Genomic DNA, 27162 nt, shown 5'->3' on the forward strand with positions numbered 1-27162 from the left:
ATACAATTTAGCCTGAGGTTTTGATTGTGTATGGTTACATGGCTCATAATACCTGGGTATGTTAATACATGTGGTGTTAATCATGGGTGTAATCTTGTGTGTCCCGTTTAGACTGAGGAAGACTCTGGTTCTCTGTCGGTGAAGAAGGAGGAGCCGGACAGCGGGGAGACGAAGCAGGAGCCCATGGAGACGGAGGAGAAGAAGGTGGACCCGAAGGCCGAAGTCAAAGATGAGGAGGAGGCTGGGGCCAACGGCACGGTCACGTCCTCCTCGCCCTCCCAGTCCCGCAGGAAGAGTGAGTGCGCCCCCCCCCCCCCCCCTTGCTCATATTGCCGTCATTAGTATCTATCTCTCCATTTATTCTTTCTTTTTTCTCATTCTATCCCTATTCAATTCCCTCATCCATCTTTTCCTTGTGACTCATTCTACTTTCCTCTGTTTCTTTTGCTCTCTCTGCCTTTCAGTGTCCATGCTAGCCACTTCTTTCTCTCGCCCCCATTCTCATCTCTCCCTTCCAGTTTTGCTTCTTTTCTTGTACCATTTAGCATCCAACTTCTTAGTCGTAATGGGTTTTTTTATCGTACTGGTGATTTTGCATCCGTACCTGGACATCTTCTAAACTGAATTCTGATGAGTCACCTTGCCAGTTAGTATGACTCAGGTCCACTGACTCATCTTTTTTCCCCCTTTTTTTCCTTTCTTTCCCTCTCCAGTCTTTAAGCCGGAGGAGTTGAGACAGGCTCTCATGCCCACGCTGGAGTCCCTGTACAGGCAGGACCCCGAGTCTCTGCCCTTCCGCCAGCCAGTGGACCCCATGCTGCTGGGCATCCCTGTGAGTACCTCTGCCTGGCCCATCAGTCTCCGTCTCCTCAGCCCCACAACACCAATAATCATACATTGACTATCTTTGATCACAGCAAACTTTAGCTCCAGTGGCAGCAGAAATGGATGATGACCAGTCACAGAAGGCTTCATATTTGTGACTCCACTGTAGAACCAGTTGGAAGTTGAATTAGGATTTTGTAGAGCTAAACTTTGCCAACGCAATTAGCAGAAGCATGAATGCCATAAATCAGAAGCACATCAGGGGGAAGTCAGAGACTGTAGGCTGTGGGCTAGCCAAAGACATGGGCTACATTAGGAGCCTAGCAGTGAAGTAGGCTAAGCTTTGAAGTGCAGCAACACTTCATTTGCACTTGAAAAACTGATCAAAACCGGCCAAGGTAGAGACATTAAATATTTTGTTGGAGCTTTTTAAGAGTGCATATTGTCAGCAGACATGACATTACATTTCTGACAGTGAATGCAAGTTCATTGACATTCTCTCTGCCTTTCAGTGTCCATGCTAGCCACTTCTTTCTCTCGTCCCCATTCTCATCTCTCCCTTCCAGTTTTGCTTCTTTTCTTGTACCATTTAGCATCCAACTTCTTAGTCGTAATGTGTCACACCTTTAGTAAATTTTGGCATATTTTCCATTTTGGACTTTTCATTCTGTGTTGAATACCCTTATCTCAGTAGTTTGTTACCCTTATCTCAGTACTTTGGTAGGCAGTATCCTATGAGCATATTTGAAAGCTTGTTTTATGGCCTTTCATGTAAACACAATAACTTAATTTTGAAAAATTTACCCATGTGACATTTTTGAATGGGCTAGAATAAGAAAGAGCTCTAAATCTCTCAATACATTTTACCACTGCTCTTATACGATCACCCCCAACGGAGGACCGGGCTCTGTGCGCAGCTCTAGTACAGCTGACCCGTAGATCGCCTCTGGCTCAGCCTGTAGCTCCCTAAGGCACCATTAGCACAAGCCAATCACAGCGCCCCGCACCACACTGCCCTGGCATGTTGGAGTCGACGGATGTGGGCCTGCTGTTCTTCACCATGCAATTATGTGACAAATGGGTAGAAAATTGGCTGAATTGGTCAGACTAGACACACAAGCACAGACATTATTGAAAGGCATATTAAATTATTCACTAAGCATGAGGTAAGTATGTGAAGGCAAAGTGTGGGTACTGTCAGATTGACACGTCACTGCAGTAAAACTGTTAACCATTAGCAGATAAAGTTTACTTTTATTTGAAATTTGATTCATGCTCTGTACATGATCATTTCATTTGTTTCATGTCCACTTTAATCTACTTTCATTGATAACAGTTGGCACCATGAATAAATGATGCATATGGCCTTTAATCTTCATCTCACAAATATCAAAGAGTTCTTTTCTACAATTTTTCTTTAATTTCAGACAAAAGACCAAAACGTCATCCCCCAGCATGTTTAATTGATTTTCTATTGTTTTCCATTGTAAATTCTAGTGCCCTAACTAGTGTTCTGTGACGGTAGATTAACCCGGAATCCCACTTTCTGTGTGTGTGTGTCTCTCTCAGGATTACTTCGATATTGTGAAGAATCCCATCGACTTGTCCACTATCAAGCGTAAGCTGGACACAGGCCAGTACCAGGAGCCCTGGCAGTACGTGGACGACGTGTGGCTCATGTTCAACAACGCCTGGCTCTACAACCGCAAGACCTCCCGCGTCTACAAGTACTGCTCCAAGCTGGCTGAAGTCTTCGAGGCGGAGATTGACCCGGTCATGCAGAGCCTGGGCTACTGCTGTGGGAGAAAGGTGAGGGGCCGCAGCCTGGTGGAGGAACGCAGCATTTTCTATTGCCAGTTGTGCACTTGAAAGAAGTTGAAAATGGAGTATGAGTATTTTGACAAAAATTATGGACAAAACTGATCTACACTTTTTGAAAAGGAAAGGTGTAGCTTTATAACTAATGCAAAAAATTGCTGGCTAAAAGTAAAAAGTACAGGTTATTATTTTGTTGTCTTCTATTTATCTCTGTATGCTAATCCTTGTGTTTTGGTCCACAGTACGAGTTCTCTCCGCAGACGCTGTGCTGCTACGGCAAACAGCTATGCACCATACCTCGCGATGGGACTTACTACAGCTACCAAAACAGGTGAGGCAAACCTTGTTGCTATTAGCTATTACACTGTCTAAACATGTACTTCACCAATGAGGTTTAAAGGAAGTGACATACATACACTAATGGGGTTTAAAGGAAATGGTAATGATGCACCGGTTAGAAATGGGGAACAGGGTTCCATTTGGTGGTTGGTACAAATTGTGTTCTAGATGTGGTCAGGGTCTGAAGAGGTTCATTGGTCATGGCGAGTGCTTTGGTTTGAAGAGGTGCTAATTAATTAAGGGTTAGTTACAGGCATAGATATTTCTATTGATATTAGAGCCTTCCTACACACAGCAAATATGACAAGCTAAATCCCTCTCTGACTACACTTTATATCAGTCCAAACTGTGGGACATCCATTAAGTATTACTGTTTTTGATTTTTTTTCTTTTTTTTTTTTTTCTTCTCTGATGCGTCTGATGCAAAAATGTAAAATGTCTGAATTCTTTGAACGTGACTCCTTGCTCCCCCTGGTGCATGAGTGGTGTCACTGCAGATTAATTTGGGTTGCAGTTTTTAGCACAGCAGCAGACTAATATTCCTGTGATATTACTGCTGCCATCATTACAAGTATTATTTACTGATAATAACAAAAGTATGAAAATAAGATATTAGAAAGCTAACTTATTACAAAGCTAACTAAGTGCCTGGACATACAATATTCTAAAATTGCACAATCCAGAAAGCCAAAACTGTCAAAAGTCAAAATTGTCATTGTCTTCTAGTAACAAAATGGGTGGAAATTGTTACATTTTTTAAGAACATAATCGGATTGATGTGGAGACACAAAATACATCGATTTTATAGGAGGCTGACGACTCTCTGACGTGTGTCTTTCAGGTATCATTTCTGCGAGAAGTGCTTCAATGAGATCCAAGGGGACAGTGTAACTCTCGGAGACGACCCAGCACAGCCGCAGACGTACGTTTCATGCACCCTCTACATCAACCCCCTTTGGAATCGTGAACCACGATTGATGTCTAGCGCAGGAAAATAGGCTTGGAATGTTATGCTTGATTGTTGTCCAAATGGGTTTTTGATTAGACCCTGGGGATTCATGTATAGTTGTTCTTGCGAGAATTTCTGGGCTTTGTTTATCTCTGGTCCTCATATTCTTTCCTTTTTTCCTCTGTCTTTCTGCAGGATGATTTCTAAAGACCAGTTTGAAAGGAAGAAAAATGATACACTAGACCCTGAGCCGTAAGTATTCCGACTATATCAAGTCTCTGTTTGCACCATCAATAATAACCCCCCCCATTCAGACTAACAAACAAGGGGCTCTGTCTCAAGGCTCAGTCCTTGAAGACTACCATATGCGAATATGATTCAAGTCTACTAATATAGCAACAGACATGGTCTCACAGAGAACCCTGTCCTTTCTCTATTGAGTGGAACACTTGATATTGGTGTTTCCCCATTCGTTAATCTGTTTTGGCTTGGCCTAACCACTAAGATCAACAAGAGAATACAGCCTTTGGGTAGTTCTACCAGGTGAATACCCATTTGCCCGTCAGCGAGGCTAATGTCAAGCCCTCAAAGCTGCCTCTTAGGAAGTGTCCATAGATTTAGTCCCCCTCCTGTTCTGTGCTGCAACAGCCTTAAGTAGTCGACACTACAGCACCCCCTGCTGTTTGGGACAAGCCTGATTTCCCCCCTGTGCTAACACAAACCAATGTGAAAGAAGTGGAATTATTATACAGTTCTTCAGAATGCTGCAGAAAGTTCAGTTAACGTGTGTAGACCTTCCCGATGTGTGATGGTCCAATGATTCGGTATAATGACAGTTGTCAATGGCAACGTGTTTTGTGCTTGTGATTGAAATATTTCATATCATTCCCCAAGTAGTTCATTCACTTATCGCAATGGAACTTCATTGAAAAGAAAAGTCCTATGCTATGCAGCATCTGAAACTTTCAAGTTTTATCTGTGTGGCGAACTATTTGTTTCTTGGCAGAAGCAAAGACAAAATCATCTTAAGACACAGTGTATAAAGTTTGTTTTCTCAATTTGGCAAGCAGCCATATAATAAACGTATTGTCTGCCGATCATTATCGGATGAAGCAAGGTCCTGTTCGCCCTGTCGGGACTTACTATCCGATAATAACCGACGGACAACATTATCCCTTACTTAAAGCTTAACCTAGTTGCGATTCTATGGTAGGTTAATACCAACACATTATATACATGATAAATATTACATGTATGCAGGTCCATGGAAAGTAGTTGTGAAATGCTGGAAACATCATCCTTAAATTGGCGTAATCCTCTTTACTGGAGGCAGCATGCGCAGTTAGACATGCTGTAGGAGTTTTTTGTTAATGGTCTTCCTCTCCCCTTCTACAGGTTTGTTGAATGTAAGGACTGCGGGCGGAAGATGCACCAGATCTGTGTTCTTCATTACGAGGCCATCTGGCCATCTGGGTGAGTGGTCAGTCTCATGAAGGCTGCTCTTTCAGTCTGAGATCTCACACAGAGATCCTGTCTGCAGAGGAGCTCTCCTGTAATCTAATCTAGGTGTTAATGCCGTCCCCCAGATTCATCTGTGATAACTGCTTAAAGAAGAGTGCGAAAACAAGGAAGGAAAACAAGTTTTCTGCCAAAAGTAAGTTACTCGATGACCAGTTTATTTGGCAGTTTATTTATTTTGACACGTTAAATGCAGGTCTTTCATAGAGAATCATACGACATTAAATTTCAGGTGTTCTTGTTCTAAGCATGTGCTCATCTCTTGTAGGATTGCAGTCGACACGGTTGGGCACATACATAGAGGACCGAGTTAACAAGTACTTGAAGAGACAGAGCCATCCCGAGGCCGGGGAGGTGTTTGTGCGAGTGGTGGCCAGCTCTGATAAAACAGTGGAAGTGAAACCTGGCATGAAGTCCAGGTAGGTCCTCCTCCACAACCAAAGCATTCGCCATCCGTTATGTGCTGAGTGCATACGGCTCATTTGGGTTTGTGTGTTCTCTCTCGTGCCCAGGTTTGTGGACACAGGCGAGATGCCGGAGACCTTCCCGTACCGAACCAAAGCACTTTTTGCCTTTGAGGAGATTGATGGGGTGGACGTCTGCTTCTTCGGGATGCACGTGCAGGAGTACGGCTCAGAGTGCGCCTTCCCCAACACCAGGTAAGACACACATTTAGCATCCACCCAGGAACGTTAAGGCCATATATTGAAAAAAACTAAAAACACACACACACAAACACACTCTTTCACTGGCCCATTCAGGTTTTCTTTTTGAGTATGTTGTAAATCACAATAATTATGTTATGTAACACCCCCCCCTTCTTTTTTTTACAGACGGGTATACATATCATACCTCGACAGTATTCATTTCTTCAGACCTCGATTGTTGCGAACAGCAGTCTACCATGAAATCCTAATTGGCTATTTGGAATACGTCAAGAAACTTGGGTGAGCTCCTCAACTCCGTGCCAATCAGTCTGAACAAAAGCAGACATTGAATCGAGCCTCAAAAGATTAAATCCTAACATTGAGATTTCTCTAAAGATTAAATCCTAACATTGAGATTTCTCTAAAGATTAAATCCTAACATTGCGGTTTCTCTTGGCTGCCCCCAGGTACGTGTGGGCACATATCTGGGCCTGCCCCCCTAGCGAGGGCGACGACTACATCTTCCACTGCCACCCTGCCGACCAGAAGATCCCCAAGCCCAAGCGGCTGCAGGAGTGGTACCGCAAGATGCTCGACAAGGCCTTCGCCGAGCGCATCCTCCACGACTACAAGGCAAGGCAGCCTCAATAGTCATCTTTAGCCAGGGGTGGATAGTTTAAGTTAAGCTGAACATTTTATCAGTGTTAGCTGAACTGATACAAAGGGTAAAATCTGCTGGTTCAATGGTTTGAGTTCCTGTTTCTGCACCTGAAGTTTTGGTTCTCTGCCTTGCATACCTCAAATGGTTAAGCATGATCTGAGTAACCCCCTGAAGGTCTTGGGCTCAAATCCCAGTTGCCTCTCATCACTACATCATCTTGTCTGGCCTCTGACTCTACTGCAGTCTTGGGGGATTCAGGGATCTTAAGGGATTAAATGACATGAAAATATGTGTCGTAAATCAGTGTTCATGGCTTTGAAAATTCCTAAGGCTGTTAGTACACAGACTCAAGTGCTAAGATGTTTAACTCTGTGTCAATATCTTTACTAGTAAACATGATCTTCAGGGTTTCATCCTAAACCTCTAATTTAAGAGACACCTCATTGGAAACAGATGGACTGTTATTACTATTCACCATTATTATGGTCTGTTTTATTTGCCGTGGAGTTTCCCGTAACCCAAGACCATTTCCGCTGGTCCACAGGACATCTTCAAACAGGCCACGGAGGACCGTCTGAGTACCGCCAACGAGCTGTCCTACTTCGAGGGCGACTTCTGGCCCAACGTGCTGGAGGAGAGCATCAAGGAGCTGGAGCAGGAGGAGGAGGAGCGCAAGAAGGAGGAGAACACCGCCGCCTGCGAGACCCCAGAGGTGAGGCCTACAGCACAGCACAGCACAGCACAGCCTCCAGAGGTGGAAAGGCCTGGGGCATAGGAAGAGTGCACCCCTAGCTAGCTCATTACATTACAACAATAAAGCTAAAATCAATCAGCTAGTTTCCCATAGGTTCTGTTTCCTGAAGACTGAAATTCAATTGAGATTTTCATTGTAGTTTTCTTTTAGTCTAGGGTTCGGCTTAATTCATTTGGGGGAAACCGGCCCTTTGTTCTTGACCGTGTGCGGTGTGTCGAGCTGGATTTAGCGGGCATGAGAAGTGTAGACATTTAGAAGCTTTCTGTAATGGAAGCTGAACTTGACCTGCTGTGGGGGGAAAACTGTACCATTGTGGCGACAAACTGCCAGTTCAGCAGTCTTTATCCGACGCTTGTGATTTAGTCGGCATCAATATTTAAAGAGTTCTGTTCTCTCTCTCTCTCTCTCTCTCTCTCTCTCTCTCTCTCTCTCTCTCTCTCTTTCTCTTCCTCTTCCTCTGTCTCGCTTCTCTTAGGGCACGCCTGGGGACAGCAAAAACGCCAAGAAGAAGAACAACAAGAAAACCAATAAAAACAAGAGCAGCATCAGCCGAGCCAATAAGAAGAAGCCTGGGATGCCGAATGTAGCCAATGACCTGTCCCAGAAGCTTTACGCCACCTTGGAGAAGCACAAGGAGGTGAGGCTCCTCAGAGTCAACATTGTTGCAGCTGGTTATTTACATTTCGTGTCATTTTATGATGGTTGAACTTTAGAACCATTTACTGGAGAGGATGGGTAATGCTCTGTAGTCGCTCCTCTGCTACTGTGTAATGGTCGCCAGTGTTGACTGGATGTACAGTAGGATGGCGTTGTGCTCAGGTGCCAACCAGATCGTATTTGTTAATGATGCCATAGTTGATAACCATTTCATATCCATTCCAGTACTAAAGAAATGAGACTTGCTCACACTTCGCATCATGTGCTAATCAGCCACCTTCCTCTTCCTCCCCTCCCAGGTGTTCTTTGTGATCCACCTGCACTCGGGGCCCATGGTGAACACGCTGCCGCCCATCATGGACCCGGACCCCATGCTGACGTGCGACCTGATGGACGGGCGCGACGCCTTCCTGACGCTGGCGCGCGACAAGCACTGGGAGTTCTCCTCGCTGCGGCGCTGCAAGTGGAGCACCATGTGCATGCTGGTGGAGCTGCACAACCAGGGCCAGGACCGCTTCGTCTACACCTGCAACGAGTGCAAGCACCACGTGGAGACGCGCTGGCACTGCAAAGTGTGCGAGGTAAGAGGGGACACACACACACACACAGGTGCTGTTTTATACATGTGATGGATAGCATCTGTACTTGTGTATTTGTGTCCAGTAATTAGTTGTGAATGAATAGAAAGGGTACAAAGTCTTTGGAAGTCATTTAGTTGGCATATGGAAGTGCAGGTGCTGAAGTACATCAGTTTGCACATGCACATAACACACACCTCTGATCCAATCAACGTTAGTCTGTAATATAGTTTGGGATGAAGTGTGAAGATGTCACAGGACTACGTGTTGAGCACACACACGCAGGCCAAGTGGGACTGGGCAAAATGCACTCTGTACAATACTGGAGGAGAGCGATGCACGGCTAATTGTCCCCGTGCCATGTGCATCTCACAGCTGCTTGGCAGATGGAGGACCTAAGATTTAATGGCCCTTGTCACTCAGCAGTATTGGAGGATTAGCAAAGCTACTGAACATCAGGGCTGAATAAAACTGAAGTTCTGTATCTGTAAGCCTTAAATGATTCCTTTGCTTTATGTTTGTTGTCCCTTCCTCACAGGACTATGACCTCTGCATCAACTGCTACAACACTAAGGGCCACGAGCACCAGATGGTCAAGTGGGGCCTGGGCCTGGACGACGACAGCAACGGCCAGGGCGGCGAGGCCTCCAAGAGCCCTCAGGAGAGCCGGCGCCTGAGCATCCAGCGCTGCATCCAGTCGCTGGTGCACGCCTGCCAGTGCCGCAACGCCAACTGCTCGCTGCCCTCGTGCCAGAAGATGAAGCGCGTGGTGCAGCACACCAAGGGCTGCAAGCGCAAGACCAACGGCGGCTGCCCCGTGTGCAAGCAGCTCATCGCGCTGTGCTGCTACCACGCCAAGCACTGCCAGGAGAACAAGTGCCCCGTGCCCTTCTGCCTGAACATCAAGCACAAGCTGCGGCAGCAGCAGCTGCAGCACCGGCTCCAGCAGGCGCAGATGATGCGCCGGCGCATGGCCACCATGCAGGGCCGCATGACGCAGCCGCTGCCCTCGCCGCCCACCTCGGCCGTCCCCGCCGCTGCCGCTGGCATGCACACGCCGCCGCAGCCACAGACGCCGCAGACCCCGCAGCAGCAGCAGATGCCCAGCCAGCCTGGCGGCACGCCCAACGCGGCCGGCGTGATGTCGCCCGCCTACCCGGGCGCCCAGCGGGCCAACGGCCCCACGCAGGCGCCCTCGTCGCAGGGCAAGCTGGGGCCCGCGGCCTCGCCGCTGCACCAGCAGCAGTCCCCCGTGGCCCAGGTCGCCCAGCAACAGCAGGCGACGCCCCAGCAGCTCCAACAGCAGCCCCAGCCTCAGCAGCAGCCGCCGGCGGCCGCCGTGGAGATGGCGCGCCACATCGAGATGGTGGCTCAGGCGCAGCAGCAGAACCCGGGCTTCCGCGTCAACATCAACGGCCTGCCGCTCAACCACCAGCGGCCGCCGCCGCCCCAGCAGCAGCAACCGCCGCGCATGCCAGGGCCCATGCAGTCCCCCATGCAGATCGTGGGCCCGCGGGGGCCTCAGGTCATGCAGCCCATGCAGCCAGGCCAGTGGGGGCCGGGGGGTCCTCAGGCGGCCATGCAGGCGGCGGCCGCCGCTGCCCAGCAGCAGCAGCAGCAGCAGGGCAGTTTGCCGCAACAGCAGCCCCAGCCGGGCATGCCCATGCAGAGGCCCATGATGCCACCGCAGCAGCGCATGATGGGCCAGCGGCCACAGGTTCCGCCGCAGCGGCAGGGCGCCATCGCGCCCAACGCCCTGCAGGACCTGCTGCGCACGCTCAAGTCACCCAGCTCGCCCCAGCAGCAGCAGCAGGTGCTGAACATCCTCAAGTCCAACCCACAGCTCATGGCCGCCTTCATCAAGCAGCGCACGCTCAAGTACAATGCCAGCCAGCAGCAGCAGCAACAACAGCAGCAGCAGGGCATGCACGGGGCACAGCCAGCCATGCAGGCCATGCAAGCGGCGATGCAGGGCGGAGTGGCGGTGCAGAGGCCCGTCATGGCACCCCAGCAGCCTGGCCAGCCGCAGGCCCAGGGCATGCCTGCACTGGGTCCCCAGGGTCAGCTGATGAACCCGGCCCACGCCCCTAACCCCCAGCTCCAGGAGATGTACCGGCGGCAGCTCTTACGGCAGCAGCAGCAACAACAGCAGCAGCAGCAGCAACAACAACAACAGCAGCAGCAACAGGGCGTGATGCCCCAGGCCCACGGACAGTTCCCCCAGGCCCAGGGCACACCAGCTACCTACTCTCAGCTCCGCATGCAGCAGCAGCAACAGCAGCAGCAGCAGTTGGCCATGCAGGCAGGAGCGGCGGGGCCCATGGGTCAGCTGCCATCCATGACCCAGATGGGGCAGCCCGGCCTGGGCATGGACTCCCCACAGAACCTCCTGCACCAGCGGCTCCTCCAGCAGCAACAGCAGCAGCAGGCGGCGGCGGCAGCAGCAGCGGTCCTGAAGCCCCAGATGGGCTCCCCGGCGCAGCCCAGCCCCATGAGCCCACAGGCGGCCGCCCACCTGCTGGCCGGGCAGCCGCTGGCAAACGCGCTGGGCAACCAGGTGCGCTCCCCGGCGCCCGTGCAGTCCCCGCGTCCGCCCTCCCAGCAGCAGCCGCCACATTCCAGCCCGTCGCCAGCGCAGATCCAGCCGCAGCCCTCGCCCCAGCACTCCGGCCCCCACTCGGGCTCGCCCCACCCGGGCCTGGCACCGCCCATGCCAGGCGCACTAGATCAAGGACACCTTGGGGCTGCGGAGCAGAGCGCCATGCTGCCGCAGCTCAACACGCCCAATCGTAGCGCTCTCACCAGTGACTTGGGCATGGTAGGAGACACCACGGGAGACACGCTGGAGAAATTTGTGGAGGGCTTGTAGCGCTATTTTGGGAGATTATTATTATTATTATTGTTTTTTTTTTTTTTCCTTTCATGGACCCACAAACCCACCCACTCAAGTCTCCCCTCATCTTTTTTCTAGAAGGGGTGGTGGGAACATTTTTTTTGTTTCCTTGGACGAGCTTTTTGTACTGACATGTAAAAAGTTTCGAGAAATGTATGGAGTGGAAAAAAGTTGAAAAAATTAATAAAAAAAACAGTGCTTGGGAAATGTTGATATGTTTCCTTATAAAACAAAAAGAATGATATTTGCTATATGTCAAGGGATTTGAAAAAAAATGCTGTTTAAATGAAAATTTAAAAATGACAAAGAATATATATTTTGGTTTTGACCATATTCTTGGTCGTTATGTTTTGTTTTAAATTTTGTTTTATTTTTCATTTTTTTTGTTTTTAATGGTATGGTTTCATGCCTTTTTTTTTTTTCTTTTTTTAAAAAAATTACAAAAACGTCATTATCTTACTCATACTTTTTATTTTGTACCTTTTGAAATACTTCTGATTTTTTTTGTTCTCTGAGTTTGTTGTCATTGTCGCTGAGAGACTGTAAAATAATTGGTCGGGGGAATTTTGGGCCAGGTTTTCCTCTGCTCTCTCTTGCTCTCCTCATACCTGGCGATTGTATTCTCGTGTTGTACTATTTTTACAGACATGCGTTTTCTTTTTTTCCTGGGAGGGAGCTCTTCCACTCCCCTTCGTGAAGTCCATTTGAGGAGAACTCGTTGTTTGTAACCAATAGGAACTGGGCATACACACAAGCATGTATGCACACACACATACACACAGAAAAGACGTACCTGCACACACATTCACATGGATACACACAAAAAAAGAAAACCGTACACCGTCAAAACCTTGTTCAGAAACAACCTAGAAGAGGAGGATGTAAAGAAGGAGCATCTCGCGTCGGGCCCCTATCTACAGAGGTTTCTGTCCAGCAGGTGTAGAAAGTTGTTGCATTGTCATATAAGATTTTTGTCCTTAAAGTTTTTGTCATACAGAATATATGAGTATAAAAAAAGAAAGCTGGGGGAAGATGGGTCCTTAAGCCGAGTGGGATGGTAAGGAGGTAGTCACTGGTCGAGTGTTTTTGTGTTGAACAGAGTTCTGCCATCGACCCCTCATCCCTCTCACACGAAAAAAAAACTTGAACTGGGGGCTCTACTTTTTCCTCTTAATGTAAATCATGCAAGTTATTACGCAAAATACTATAAATATAAGGACGAGAGAACGGAATCACTGTATAAACTGGTTAAAAACTCATTTCTTACTTATATACCATATTGTTAAATAAACTGTGTGCAACAGAAAAAAAGGTCTGGACTTGTGATTTGATGTGGTTCATTTTGACTGTAAAATGATGAAATCGTTACTTGTCTTTGTACTGGGTGTGCGTATGTGTGTGTGGTTGGGCGTGTATGAGCTTCGGTCTTATACCAGCAGCTTGTTCCTGTTGTGAAATTTCAGAAAATTATAAATCTATTGAAAGAGCCTCAATGGCAAGTTTTGGCCCACTGAGAACTCTAATGGACGTTCAAAAATGGAAAATGCCTACGGCATAATCATTTGACTTGTCTGCACCAGTTGAAATACTCCTCCATTTCACCATAAGGTACTTAAAATGGTTAGCTAATATAGGAATAGTATACTATTCCACAAAAAGAAATGCGTATACAGAAATGGTCAACATAGCAGATATATTTTCAATAACGGTTCACTGTTCAACATATTTCTTATTTGAAAACAATTTGTGATCCGAAAATCAAAACCTAAAATGTAGACGAATTTTGCATTCAACGTTATGGTTCTGGGCAGCCCGCTGTCACATGATGCTTTCGCAACCAGACCGACACCTTTACGTCACAGGAAGTAACGCAGAGGAGCGGTTCTGAGTGAGTGTTTTGAAATTCATCAGTTAGCTTCTAAGTCTGATGTATCGATATTTCAGCGCCCTTGATAACATGGTGACCATGTTTAGGCTTGGAGTCAAAGCAAACAATACTTTGTTAATTATTGCGAAATTATATATCTAAAATATGCCATTTTATTTTCATCTATGCTAGCTAGATGCTAGGCTGATAGCACAATATCCAACAACAACGTTAGGCTAACGCTAACGTTACAGCTGCTAAGCTAGTTATTGCTAAATAACTGTTCATGTCAGTCATGTCACTCAGCATATCGCGTGTCAGATAGGGGAAACTGTTTAGTTACATAATATTCCAAAGCAAGTGCTGCTTATGTTGTGTAAAATAACGTTACGTGCAAAGTAGGCTATCCTAGTGCTTACCATGGTACGTCAACAACAGACTGTCCTATGTTGATAACGTTAACTTTAACTTACATTCACTTGCTAGAATAACTTGGCTCTTAGCATACCCAGGTTACCAAGACAGGCAGTTTTGCATGACTATTTCTCCGTTTTGCACAGGAAAAGGTAAAGCCGTGGGTCTTGATGGGATTACTGGAAAGGACCTTGCCGTTCGTTTACAACATTCGTAATGGCCTAATGTTAGCTGTACAAAGTACTATGCTGACTACTAGGTAACAAAATGATGGACGACTCAGACCTCGACTTTTCGGACCTTTGTTCTCGACTTCTAAAAAGAAAAGTCCGGAAGAAAGCAGGTGAGACTGGCGAAGATAAGAAATCTGGTGATCGAGATGGCGAAACTCAGTCCAGTAGCACTGCCCCATCGTGTTCAAAACAAAGGAAAAAATCAAACAACCATCCAAAGAAAGATGCCTCGTCAGAACCTTTGGGGAAAGTGGAATCTGAACCTCGGGCAGTGCTTCAAGCTGTCAGTGTTGCACAGACTGAGAGTGGAACAGAGAGACAATCGGTGACCCAGTTGACGTCAACCCAGAAAAGTAAGGTTGATGTAAAAGAGGTGGTGTTGAGTCGGATGCAACGGTTTAAACGAGTGGACCCGCAGAAGCTCCAGCATGCTGATAGCTTCCCATCAACAGTGGCAGAACCAGCAAGTATTCGACCTCCCTCACCCCCAGTACAAAACAAAGGTAGGTAGGACACACTGTCGCTCTCTCCTAAACGGAATAAATTGGTGATGTCTTCAAGCAATAAAAATGCAAAGACTCAATGGAACTGTAATGATATGCAAAATATCTAGAGCTGCTTTTAAGGATCCTCAGTGGTTGAGAAGCTGTGTCTCAGCCCAACAGATCCCGTACAAATGCAGGGTTTAGACCTGAGCCTGGTCTTTATTTAAGTTGTTTACGTGTGTGTCTGTCTGTCTGTCTGTCTCTGTGTGTTGCCCTCAGAGCTTTCGCTGGATGAGAGGCTGGCCGTCCGGCTTCAGAAGGAGCTCGACAAGGAGTTTGAGGGCCAGGCTCAGGGGAAGGTGGTGAATGTTGACCAGGGAGGATTGTTCTTCTGCCAGCTGTGCTTCAGAGACTTGTCAGCCATGACCCCCCAGCTGCGCACACAACACATCAACAGGTAGGGACCCACATTTTTACCATACAGCAGATCATTTACCATGGGCATTTTCACAGACTTGTCTATTACAGCCACATCCATCCATAGAAATACACTGAGGGACATACTGGCATAACCTCTCCCGGACACTGCATCACTAGTAATCACTCTGCGTGTGATATTCGTCAGTGCTAGTTGTAGGACATCAACGTTCCTTTCATTAAAAGGGAGCAAATGGCATAGGGGTAATGTACAAATTAATATCTAACCCGAAGGCAAAGCGGAGTGTACAAAAAATAATGTACACAAATATCCTGTCTGGCCTAGCTACAGAGTGTGTATCTGTGAGTATCTTGCTTGCCAATGCCTGGCACCCAACACCTTTGTTTTGTTTTGTTTTTTTGAAGAAAATGAATAAACAAAGGCAAAATAAACAAATAAGAAACGTAGTACAGGGTTACCACGGGTCATGGAATTTCTAGAGTATCATGGAATTTTGGAAAGTCTATTCAAGACATGGAAAGTCAGGGAATGGGAACCCTGGTAGTATGACACTTATGTTTGTGGTGTTTGTTAACAGTTGAGATTACCTGTGGCACAGCTGTGTGGATATCCTGTACCAACTCCAGTCACAATGCTTGAGCAGTATATAAACAAAGGCTTTACTTGTGGCTGGTGATGGCTATGTTTTAATTGTGACTGAGTTTGACTTTGCAGGACGTAACTGTAGATCTTTGCCTTCTGCGACCAGGTGTCTAGATCAGAGTGAGAGCCAAGCGGCTCCGGCTCCTGCTCCAGCGGCCCCTCGGCCTGTGGTCCCGGAGTGCCCCATCTGTGGGAAGGGCTTCAAGTCGCTCAAGAGTCGCTCCACCCATCTGAAGCGCTGCTCAGCCGAAATGGGCGTGCCTCCAGCGGTCCTTTTGCAAGCTGTGCAGAGACAGGCCAGTGAGGCTGTGAGTGACAGCACAGCCGGCCAATCGTGAGTCAGCCCTCTATGTAAAATGATTGAGACAGCCCTATATGTAAAATGATTGTGTCAGCCCTCTATGTAAAAGTATTCAAAAGCACTGATGCAGCATGGTTTAATTTGTGAAGAGAAAAGGCCAAAGGCCAGACCCATCATCAGCAATGATACCAATTGTTGGCATTCTGTGGACATCACAATGTACCAAATACTACAAATACTACATGTATACACAATTTTGAGAACAACACTGCTGAATTAGTCACTACAGGTTTTCTTAACACCCTAGTGTCCAAGCTGGAGGTCCGAAGAGGAGACTCCCCTCAGATCCCACCCAGCCTGCCAGGAAGAGGCCCAAGAAGGCGACCCAGCCTGTGGACGAGGACACTATGGTGGCCCTGGCCCTCTCCCGCTCTCTGTTGGATCAGGAAGTGGAGATGGAAAGGGCAAAGGCCCTTGAGGTCATGGAGGTCAAAGGAGCTGAACCTCAGATGTCTGTTGGCGCAACATTGCAGTGGAAGCCAGGAGCAGGTGACTACGCAGCAGCTCTTTTTACCATGTGGATGTGGACTATTGTGGACAATTGTTAGCAAACATCCACATTTTTCAAGACAGTCAAAGACGCTTTACATCACTCACAGCTACTTACATACATGTAGAAGAAAAGACACGAGAAAATACATACATAGAGAATAACAGAAGCAGCTATATGACTAGAGAGGTAAATGGAAAATGATGAACTTGGGGAATCAATTAACAAGAAAAGGTGGGTGGGTTTTGCAGTCCTGTTTGATGGAGGATGTTAGGGTTTTCTTTTTTTGAAGGATGTTTGATTGTCTGATGTAGTTGGGAAGGGTGTGCCGGAGGGAAGGGTGTGGGGTGAGCTTTGCATCCACAGACCTGAGGTGACAGGTGGGAGTGTGGCGGACGAGGAGGTCAGAGAGTTGCGGAGGGGCAAAGGGTAATGTGGGCTTTGTAGGTGAGGAGTACTGAAGTATTGTTTTTTTATTGCCCCATAGTTCAGTGTTATCAGTATCTCTCAGCATGCGCTATAAACCTATGCTAGCATTTGTATGTAAAGGATGTCTCTTAACTCTGCAATTCCCGTCTGTAAAGGATGTCTCTTAAAGGGATATTCCACCATTTGGGGAATTACACTTATTTTCCACCTCCACTTGAGTTAAACAATTGATTTTCACCTTTATCCAGTTCATCCAGCCGTTCTTTGAGTCTGGCGATACCACTTTTTTTTTTTAAGTATATTTTTTGGGCTTTTGGCCTAGGACAGGAAGTAAGTGGGAGAGAGAGATGGAGTGGGACCGGGATATGACCGCAGGTCGGATTCGAACCTGGGTCCCCGTGGGCACTTGGACCCGTATATGATATGAGCGCTGTAGCCTGTTGTGCCACAGCGCCCCCTGGCTATACCACTTTTAGCTCCAGCCTAGCATAGATCATTGAATCGGATTAGACCATTAGCATCTCGCCTGCTAGCATCACGTTTAAAAGTGACTAAGATTTCCGTTAATTTCTCGTCTCTCTTCTCCAGCTGCAGGCAAAGGGAGGAGACGCAGGAAGGGAGCTCCCGCTGGTCCTCCTCCGCTGCTCCTCAGGCAGGACCCCGAGGAGGCCCTGCGGCGCCTGCAGGAGCGCGTCTCCCTCATGCTGCTGCGCTCCCGCACCCCCTCCCCTCCGCCCACCCCCACGCTGCCCCCCAGCTCCCTGCTGCCGCCCCCCGCAACGCTACCGCAGGGGACACGCGGAGGGGGAGAGCCCTGACCCCTGCTCCTCTGCCCCGCTGTGGCACAAGAGTGCCCTGCCGGCCGGCTCCGGCCACGCCACCGCAGAGTTCTACACGGCCGAACTGAGTGCCTTCATCCAGCCCTACGCCAGCCCACAGGTGAGGGGAAGCACGCGTGCAGCTAGACACACAGATAATAAACTTGCAGTGACCTGAAGTGACCTGAAGTTCGCAGCTTTCATACTTGTGGGTGACAATAGACTATATATAAATATAAAGAATATATATATAGAATATAAATAAAAGCAGTAAAGTAACAGAGTTTGCCATTTATGTGTGCCTGAATGGGTAAACTCTATATAAATGGAGTCCATTTACCATTCCAACAAACAGTAACTTATAGCCTAAACAGTGTCTGACTGGAGTGCAACAGTTCACATGATTGTGATGTAGAATAAAAAAAGGAGACCTGCACTGCATATGATGCAAATTGATGATCCATGAAAGATGTAGATTCAGATGTAGGTGCTTTGTGTACTACATCTGTAATACACTCAAGAGTTGATGAGAACATGTTATAAGCAGGCTTGTGCAAAATTACAGAATTGAATTGAAACTGGCTCTTAAATTCCAATTCAATTCTTGAATTTCACTTGCATTTTAATTGAGGTAGCAAACAGGAAGCAGAATTGCAATTTGAATTGTGCACAACCCTGGTTATAAGCCCTATCCATATCTAGCCATATACATGTCCATGTGAGGGAGAAATAAAGAGACTAAAACATACTATAAAACATACACACAAGCACGCATGCACTAATGTATGTATGCACTAATGTACTTTGGATCCTCAAGCAAGCCCAAATCATTGAGTTCACTTCACTCAAACACTCTCGTTCACACACAGTACATTCATTGAGTCTTTTCCTCTTTCGTGTCTTCCACTCCAGAGAGACCAATCATCATCCACCATGACGCCCCCAGTGAAGGTCCCGCCAGCGCCCCCCTCTCAGCCCTCCGCTGCCGCCCCCACTGCCCAGGCCCAGGCCCGTTCCCCTTCACCCAACTCCCCCAGCCCGTCCCCCGTGCTGCCCAGCCAGGCGCTGCAGGACCTGTTGGCGCTGGGGGAGAAGGGCCTGAACCTCGCTGCTGCTCTAGATCAGGGTGAGTCACCCAGAGCAGCTCTGGGTCTGGAGGTTCTAACTCCCTACACACTTTGGTTGGACTCGTATGAGCAAAACACTTGCCAGAGATCATACATTCATGGGTTGCACCTGTCAAAGTAAAATAGGCATTATCCTTGTATGGTCGTGACGGTGCACCGTGATTGGTTCTTTGCATTTGAAGACCACATATAACCGCATATGGAGGTTTGTTTGATTGCGGATCTTTCTTGTGTGGTCCCACAGGCCGATCTTCTGACGCTGCTCCACAGCAGCTGAGTGGCCTCACCAACCCAGTTTCTGAAACCCACGTGGAGGCCAACACCTCGGTGTGTACTGTATCTCACTATGTAATGCTTCGCCTTTTTCTCTTTGTGTTAGCCATGCACCATGAGCCTAGGTTAGGTTAGTTGAGCGACTGTCTGTGATCATTGGCTCAGTACTGAACTGAAGGTTGTAAGATGTGTGTTTGTGTGCTATTGTGAATGTGTGTATTCATATGTGTTTGTCTTTGCGTTTGTGTCTTTATCTGTGTGTGTGTGTGTGTGTGTGTGTGTGTGTGTGTGTGTGTGTGTGTGTAGTCATCTCTAAGCAGGCTGGCCTCAGACCTGAGCTCCATGGTGAATAACCCACAACTGAGTGATGTACAGCTGCAGGTGGACAGCGGTGAGGTCCTCTTCGCCCACTCCTTCATGCTCTATGCACGCTGCCCTCTGCTGGTCGAACAGGTAAGTGCAGCTGCATGCAGTGAAGGCAGTTTTCATGGAGACCACTTGCAGGACCGTACAATACATGTTTGAGTAAATTACTGGTCAGATGTTGTCAGGACTATCTGTTACAGTGCATGTTTGGGGAAATTGTTTATGTGTGGAAACAGATTGACAGTTATTCGAGTTCAAAATAGCTACAATAATTCAATGCTATGTGAAAATGATGCTTAACTTGACACTGCTGATTTAAGCAGACGTGTTGAGGCGATTTTCTGTTCTTGTTGATGGGTGTGGCTTTTGGAGGGAAATGCAGCCTCTATTTGGCAGGGTTTGTTGGAATTGAGCCCCTGTATTACAATTTTGAGTCTCCAGACACAACCTACAGACTCAAGACCGTGGACTGTGTTATTGTGTGTTATCACTCCCAAAGAAAACTATAATAAAGTAAACTAAAAATGATTGGACAGTATGATATGGACAGAAGCCGTTGTTACAATTTTGTTTAGAGTAATTTTTTTTCAACCAAGGTTTTTTTTTTACACTGAAGTATTGTGGTAGATAAAATGTACTGTGTACTGAGATAAAAGTAAAAGGAAACAGATGCAACGTGTGACACAGTACAGTACAGTGAATTACAGTTAGTTACAGTACAGTAAATACCATTGCATTCTTGGACCTGAGATGGTCTAAAGGTCCACTAATTTCATGCCCAGTGTGTCATGTGGCTTGGGTATGTTACTCCCATTCTGATGATGGATGTGTTGAAAAGTCTTGCGTTTGTGTTGGCAGGTGCACGCCAGTGGCTTTGGTGTGCAGGAGGAGGGGGTGCCAGCTGCCCAGAGAGTCCTGCTGGGGGAGGTGCCCGCCGGGGCCGTGCTCACCATGCTCCAGTTCCTCTACAGCGCTCAGTGCCCGCTCACGCCCAGCCTGGCACCACACGTCCAGGAGCTGGCAGCCAGGTCCGTCACACATCACACCTGTCTTTTTTTTTTTTTTTTTTTTTTCTCTCGATAACTACAGACACGCTTATGCTCATAACAATTGTGTTGTAGAAGTAGTTAACAGTAAGTGCTTAAGTTTTGGTATCACTACTGACTAACTTGGTGAAAGTTGGTACCTCTAGTGTCAGTGAGTCCGTCACACCTGTCTTTGGCTTTTTGGTCATTATAGACATGCTTAGTTATGTATTGAAGAAATGCATAGCCCTTGCGTCAGTCGTAGTTGTCTGGTAGGTTCACTGACCTTTTCGTGTGAAATTACAATGGCAGCATTTAGTTTTTGTTTAATCCAGGGATAAAGGGTACAATTAGAAGTAGGAAACACGTTTCTCTGCTTTTTGCTGAACATGCACGTGTTGCGTCTTGTCTCAGGTTCGACCTGCCGGAACTGTCGCAGGAGTGCCAGCTGTACCTCCGGAAGCTGGAGCAGGAGGAGGGGGGCCAGGCCTGGGGAGATGCCCCAGCTCCAGAGCCCCCGGAGGGGCAGGAAGAGCAGGACAACACCCAGGCCCAGCTGCACTTCCTGGAGCTCCTTCGCTCCATGTGGAGCTCGCAGGATGAGGGGGAGGAGGAGGGAGGAGGACAGGGAGACGGACTGGCCGACGGAGAGATGAGCGTCAGGGTGGAGGAGCAGGCGAGCGAGGGAGAGGAGAACAGACGTGAGGAGCATGTGGACGAGGAGGAGCTGGAGGAGATCTACGAGTTTGTGGCTACGCAGAGGAGATGGGGAGAGTCAGCCCTGACACACGAGACTGAGAGCCTGGAGGAGGAGGAGGAGGAGGAGGAGGAAGTGGAGGCAGCTGAGGAGGATGTCAGAATGTTCTTTGAAATGGAGGAAGAGAAAACAAGTGATCATGGATCAGGGGAAGTGAGGGAGCCAGTTGAAAGCAGAGTTGGTGAATCAGTACAAGGAGAGACCCCCGCTGGACCAGGCGGCCATCTCAACGAGTCTCCTCACACAGAAGGGCCCAGTTCTCATCACAAGGATGGCTCTGGTGATGCTATGGAAACCCACGATGAGTGTACAAGTGAGAAGGACGATCAAGATGGCGAACCACATCCAGACGATCAAAATGGCGAACCACATGCAGACGATCAAGATGCCGAACCGCACCCGGAACCTGTGCCACATACAGATGCTAACTTGAACAACAGCTATGACCACCTCTTCTCCCAGTCGTGGGGGGAATATGCTGAACCATCTTCTGCCCCAGCCACCCAGCACCAGTCCAGGTCAAAGCCTGACCCTGTGCAGATCATTGACCTCTCCATCAGTCCACCTGTACCTACCTGTGAGCCCTCATTTCCTGTGCCAGGCCTCTCCCCAGAGCTGACCATTGTACGGGGTAGTCAAAGGCTTAGAATGTCCTCGGAGATGACCGTTACACGAGGAAGTCAAAAAGCTACAGTTTCTCCAGAGCTGTCCATTACACATGCAAGTCAAAGGCTTAGATTGTCCTCAAAGATGACAGTTACACGAGGAAGTCAAAGAGCAACAATGTCTCCAGAGTTGACAGTTACACATGCGAGTCAAAGGCTTAGAATGTCCCCAGAGTTGACCATTACACAAGGAAGTCAAAAGACTACAGTGTCTCCACAGTTGATGGTTACACATGCGAGTCAAAGGCTTAGTATGTCCCCTGAGTTGACATTTTCACAAGGAAGCCAAAAGGCTACAGTGTCTCGAGAGTGGAAAGATGCACATGCAAGTCAAAGACTTGGAATGTCCCCTGAGTTGAGAGAGAAGCAAGGCCGTCGAGTTGAGGCACTGCCCTCCAGCAGTCAGGGTCAGGGCAGTTCTACTGACCAGTGCTCTAAAGAGGTCGAGCTCATAGTGCTGTCGGACTCGGGTGATGACTCCCCAACGTGTTTGTCTCCCTCTCCACCTCAGCCCGTGTGCACCCAGTCACCCCTTGTTCTTCTAGAAGATTCCCCACTCTATACCTGCATAAAGGATGTAGCAAAAGCCAAAGACTCCCTCTCCGCCAGCAAAACGGCACAACCTTTGAAAGATCCATGTGATTCTCAGTCTGCAGCCTCAGACCCCCCTCCTAAGGCCCATCCAACCCCCTCAGGCCCTGAGTCTCCCTGCGCTGCAGATTCTCCAGGAGTCCAGAGCCTGCTGGATGGCTCGGCCGAGGTGTCCTGGCTGGTCCCGTCCACCCCACACATCTCCAACCGGACACGGAGCAGCTCCACCCAGACGGAAAGCAGTATGCGTCGCACTCGTCTCTTCCCTGGATCTTCATCATCACAGGCATCATCAGCGTCCTCCTCTTCATCAGTTCCTGGCCATTCTAAAGCTCCATCTCTCAATAATATCTCCTGTAAGGAGGAGTCAGAAGAAGTCTCAGTCTCTGATCAAACACCTACCTCACACCAAGCCCAAGCTAAGCTCGAGGGAAGCAGACCAAACCTCACTGGAGATGACTCTCCAGTCTTCCTACTTCCAAAGTCCCTCCCTAGGCGGTTCAGCTCGGCTGCTGACCTCACCCCTTGCGAATCACACAGAGGAGCGTCCGTGGACAAACCGTCCTCCAAGAAGAGGTTCGGCCAGCCCGTCAGCAGCACCCCTCTGCACTCCGACTCCGAGTCCCTCGTGTGCTCCCATCTCCTCTCCGTCTCGCCGTTCTTGAGCAACGTGGGGAAGAGCCAGCACGTCCAGGAGAGCGGGACCGCTCTCAGAGGCAGTGCGCCATCGGATGGCAGTCCAGAGAGGAGAGGCTACCTGGGCTTTTCCCATCTCCAAGATGTCAGCCCCTCCAGGGATCGAGAGGAGGCACGCGCTAGCAAGTCCAGGAGTCGGCAGAAGGATTCCACGGAAGGCAGTAACCCAGGCAGCTCTGCAAGAAGTAAAGGAGGATCTGAACACCGTACATCTGGTGCAGAAGAGGTTGATATGAACGGGGTCAAAGACAACAGGGAGACGGAGAGCAAAGAGACAGGGACGGAGGAGGAGGATGAGGACGAAGATGGGTTACCACCTCAACAGAGCTTCAGCAACTACGACGAGCCAGCCATGCCGTTTGATGAGCCCCCGATGGCTTATGATGACCCTCCAATGGCCTTCGAGGAACAACCCATTGCTTGTGATGACCAAGCAGCGGCCTTCGACGAGCCCCCGATGGCCTTAGACGACTCTTGGGGTTTTGGGGACTGCAGGGCCGATCTCCACAAACCACGTTTCAGCCTGCGCTTGGAGAGCAGTGGGGACGCCGGCCTCAGCTCCACCACTCCGCTCGGGGCACAGGCGCCGGTCACCACGGACCGGACACCCCCTGCCCCTTCACCAGAGCCCCGGCCTGGCACCAGTGTCCTGGACCCTAAGCTGTGGGACAGCTGGGAGGAGGAGGAGGAGGGAGCAGGTGCTGCTCTTCCTCTCTCTCAGAGGCTGGACGCCGTTGCCCCGGCTAAGAGGGTGGCTCAGCTCAGGACTCCAGGTACTTTGCCCATTTTGTTAGTTTGTCATATACTTAATATCTGTAACTGTAACAAATAACAACTAGTATCATCAAAATTCCCATTTTGAGTTTAAGGTGGCACGACCGCTACATTTTCCCCACTATATCTCAAGGCACTTTATAGCAGTACTTGATGCAAACTCTCATCTGTAGCACCGATAAGGTAGCTCTCTTGCACTCTTACTGCTGTGGGTGTCCCTAGTTTTGACCCTAAAATCTACTTAGGAAGCAGCTAAATTTGACTTGCAACTGGTTCTGAACTATTGTCAGTAGATGTCAAGATACATTTATTTTTTCCTAACTATTTGTGTGTGGAGGTTTGGTGGTAATTTGGCTGGTTCTCATGACTGTTCTTCCCTCTCCAGTGGCCTCTAAGAAGGCAGGCCCACTGGTGCCCATCACCCCAATGCCCCATTACTCAGACTTGGACACGCCAGACCTAAAGAACAAACTCAACAGGTACTGCCCAACACACTCAGCATACGGACATGCCTCAAATCAGATTTAGTTTCCCTAGAAACCCAGCACACAAAGACCATCACAGTTCTCTTTAACAACACCTTTATGTAATGCCATACAGTCTTTCACTGGCATAAATTGAAGGCATATGAAATACAGATGGTCAAAGCGATAGCAGTTATTTTTAAATTGGCTATGATGAGTTCATCAGTTGATCAATGATGAACTATTTAGTTGTTATGACTCACATATTACTGATACACATTAATGTACATGTACCACACATGATATTTTCTGGTGAGCATCTGTGATACAGAGTGAACTCAGTAATTATAAATGACAAATTCTGATAAATGATGTAAGTGGATACATGCCAGCATGCTTGCAACTTTGCATAATGTTGTGGTGGCCGTCTCGTCCACTGCCGTCCTCAGGTTTGGAGTGCGTCCCCTCCCCAAGCGGCAGATGGTGCAGAAGCTGAAGGAGATCTTCCAGTACACCCACCAGCTGGAGAGCTCCGAGTCCGATGACGAGGCGCCGGTACACGGCTACAGGCCTCGGCCTGTCCCCCCTCCTGCCCGCTCCTGTGCCCAGTCACTCAACTTCAAGGAGCCCAGGGCGCCCCCTGCTGTCTCCCCCAGGAAAATGCAGCTCAGCCTGGATGCCCAGGAGCCCTTGTCCCTCTCGCAGAGCTCCAACGCTTCCTCCACAGACGCGAGTCAGGACTCTGAGAGGTCAGCAAACAGTGCTGCTGTGTTTGTGTGTATGTTGAGACGTGAGGGTACATGTTCTGAAACATGGCTGTGTAAGCATGTTTGTTTTTCCACATCTGTGGGCTATTGCTGATGTGAGTGTACACAGTAGGTTCAGAGTGTGTGTGTACCATAGAGACATACATACAGACTTGTACATGCATGTAACATTTAACGAGTACTTTCAGTGTCCCAGCTTGCATCTACAGTTTGAGTCATTTAATTCATCTCTCTGAGGTCAACCAGCTGGTCCAAAGTGGTCAATAACTCCACCTTGTTAACGCGTTCCTCTTCCTCCCTCCCTGCCCTCAGGTCCAACCCTGAGCTCCTTGTGAGCGACGACGGCGACTCCTCCTCGGACAGCGAGGGCCCGGTGACGGCCTCGCAGGCGGTGTCGCGGCACACCAACAAGCTCAAGGCCGTGCGGCGCTTCATCTTGTCCGACCCAGAGCTGCACAGCCAGGTGCTACAGTACCGGCCGCTGGTGCTGTCGCAGCTGCAGGAGCGCCTCAAGGCCGCGGGCATCCGCCTGGGCGCCGCCAAGCTGCTGGACTTCCTGGACGCCCAGTGCATCACCTTCACCACGGCCAAGCCGGGCCAGAAGGCCCCCTCCCGCAGGAGGAGGAAGAAGCCGGCGACGGCAGGGGCCAAGGGCACCAGAGCGGCGGCTGAAGGAGGTGCGAGGGGGAGAGGGGGGAGGAAGAGGGGTGGAGGGGCCAGAGCCCCAGACTGAGCTGCACGTGCGATGAGGAGGCGAGAGATGGACAGAGGAACAGCCAGGGTGCTGTCTCATCAGGTTGGCTTGGAGAGTGCGTAACTGCGCAGTGCCATCATGACTACTGTATCGCGCTGTTTAATGTACTCTCTCTGACATGTTGGAGGCTGCTGTCAGATCTGATGATCTTTTTCGAGAACTAACTGTGACTCGAGGTGGGATTTTTGTGGTTGTTTGTTTGGGAGGCATCTCAAGAGAATTCAGAGCTGTTGAAGACTTTGTGCGCTAGTGGTCTTTGTTATGTATTTCATCTTGTTTTATGAAATTTCAGATATGTTAAAGGTTAATTTAAGAATTGTTAATATGAATATGGTCATTATGGAATTAAAAGAAGCCTTGTTTTATAACCGTTTGTCCATTCTATAATGACCACTGCAGCTGCTACTGTGCCTGCTGCATTTTACCATCTTTTCCAGATTTTGTTCCGACTAGAATTGACATAAGATTAAGATGCCCATCTCAGTGCTCAGTATAGCAATACTGAAACTGCCATGCAACCCACTCAAAATTCCTTTTTCAGGCCACACATAAAATGGCAAATTACAAAGTATATAGTCAGCTGACTAGATGCTGCTCCCCAACTGAATTGCCTAATTTTGTTTTTACCACCACGTGACGTTTTGAGCTATCATTAGGATGGTGTATTACCTTGTCCTGTGTTGCTCTGTGTTTAGTTTAGCTTTCAAATATATTCTTCCCTTCAAGTCCTACATATCATACATATGATAATCCCTTGAAAAAGAGATAAAGATCTCAGTGGGACTCTCCTGGTAAAATACAGGATAAATTCAAATTTATGGGGGAAAACTCAATCAATTATAACAAACGTGTGAGTCCTCGACAACATTCCAAAGAAAACATTAATATTAACAATTATGTTATGAATGCCAACATCATTTGCCCCACTTTTTTCAGATTTTTTGAAAATCAATCTGTACCTAGAATAGATTTTTTTTACACTAACTAAATTAAAACTTCCATGAGAAATTTGATTAAATTCTATTGATATCTAAGGGGTCCACTGAGCCTCTGAAGTTTCCAACTAACGACGGACATACAATCGTT

At 48.2% G+C, this 27162-nt stretch overlaps 2 protein-coding genes across 10 annotated transcripts in view; both read left to right on the forward strand.

Moving 5' to 3' along the window:
- crebbpa (CREB binding protein a) overlaps nt 1–12954 on the forward strand; it is a 57250-nt gene extending 44296 nt beyond the window's left edge. For 8 of the 9 annotated variants that reach the window (XM_042103002.1, XM_042103003.1, XM_042103007.1 and 5 more), the window contains 16 exons: nt 112–295; nt 714–832; nt 2395–2634; nt 2886–2974; nt 3824–3904; nt 4127–4183; nt 5327–5404; nt 5518–5585; nt 5718–5868; nt 5962–6108; nt 6283–6396; nt 6564–6729; nt 7302–7469; nt 7987–8148; nt 8468–8749; nt 9285–12954. In XM_042103002.1, coding sequence (XP_041958936.1) covers nt 112–295; nt 714–832; nt 2395–2634; nt 2886–2974; nt 3824–3904; nt 4127–4183; nt 5327–5404; nt 5518–5585; nt 5718–5868; nt 5962–6108; nt 6283–6396; nt 6564–6729; nt 7302–7469; nt 7987–8148; nt 8468–8749; nt 9285–11615 — 4437 coding nt within the window. In that variant the 3' untranslated portion in view covers nt 11616–12954. The remainder of the gene's footprint in view (nt 1–111; nt 296–713; nt 833–2394; nt 2635–2885; nt 2975–3823; nt 3905–4126; nt 4184–5326; nt 5405–5517; nt 5586–5717; nt 5869–5961; nt 6109–6282; nt 6397–6563; nt 6730–7301; nt 7470–7986; nt 8149–8467; nt 8750–9284) is intronic. The other variant, XM_042103006.1, reaches the window with a different exon arrangement.
- A 601-nt stretch (nt 12955–13555) lies between these two features.
- slx4 (SLX4 structure-specific endonuclease subunit homolog (S. cerevisiae)) lies at nt 13556–26427 on the forward strand. The gene is given in 15 exon segments (XM_042104822.1): nt 13556–13929; nt 14067–14656; nt 14918–15095; nt 15826–16053; nt 16328–16569; nt 17588–17754; nt 17756–17938; nt 18730–18943; nt 19189–19271; nt 19524–19670; nt 20442–20611; nt 21023–24090; nt 24477–24570; nt 25005–25304; nt 25635–26427. Coding segments are annotated over 14 exon segments (5964 nt in total). The 5' UTR covers nt 13556–13929; nt 14067–14187; the 3' UTR covers nt 26056–26427.
- The last annotated feature ends 735 nt before the right edge of the window (nt 26428–27162 follow it).

This window comes from Alosa sapidissima, chromosome 9, assembly GCF_018492685.1.
Source record: "Alosa sapidissima isolate fAloSap1 chromosome 9, fAloSap1.pri, whole genome shotgun sequence".
Lineage (NCBI taxonomy): Eukaryota > Metazoa > Chordata > Actinopteri > Clupeiformes > Clupeidae > Alosa > Alosa sapidissima.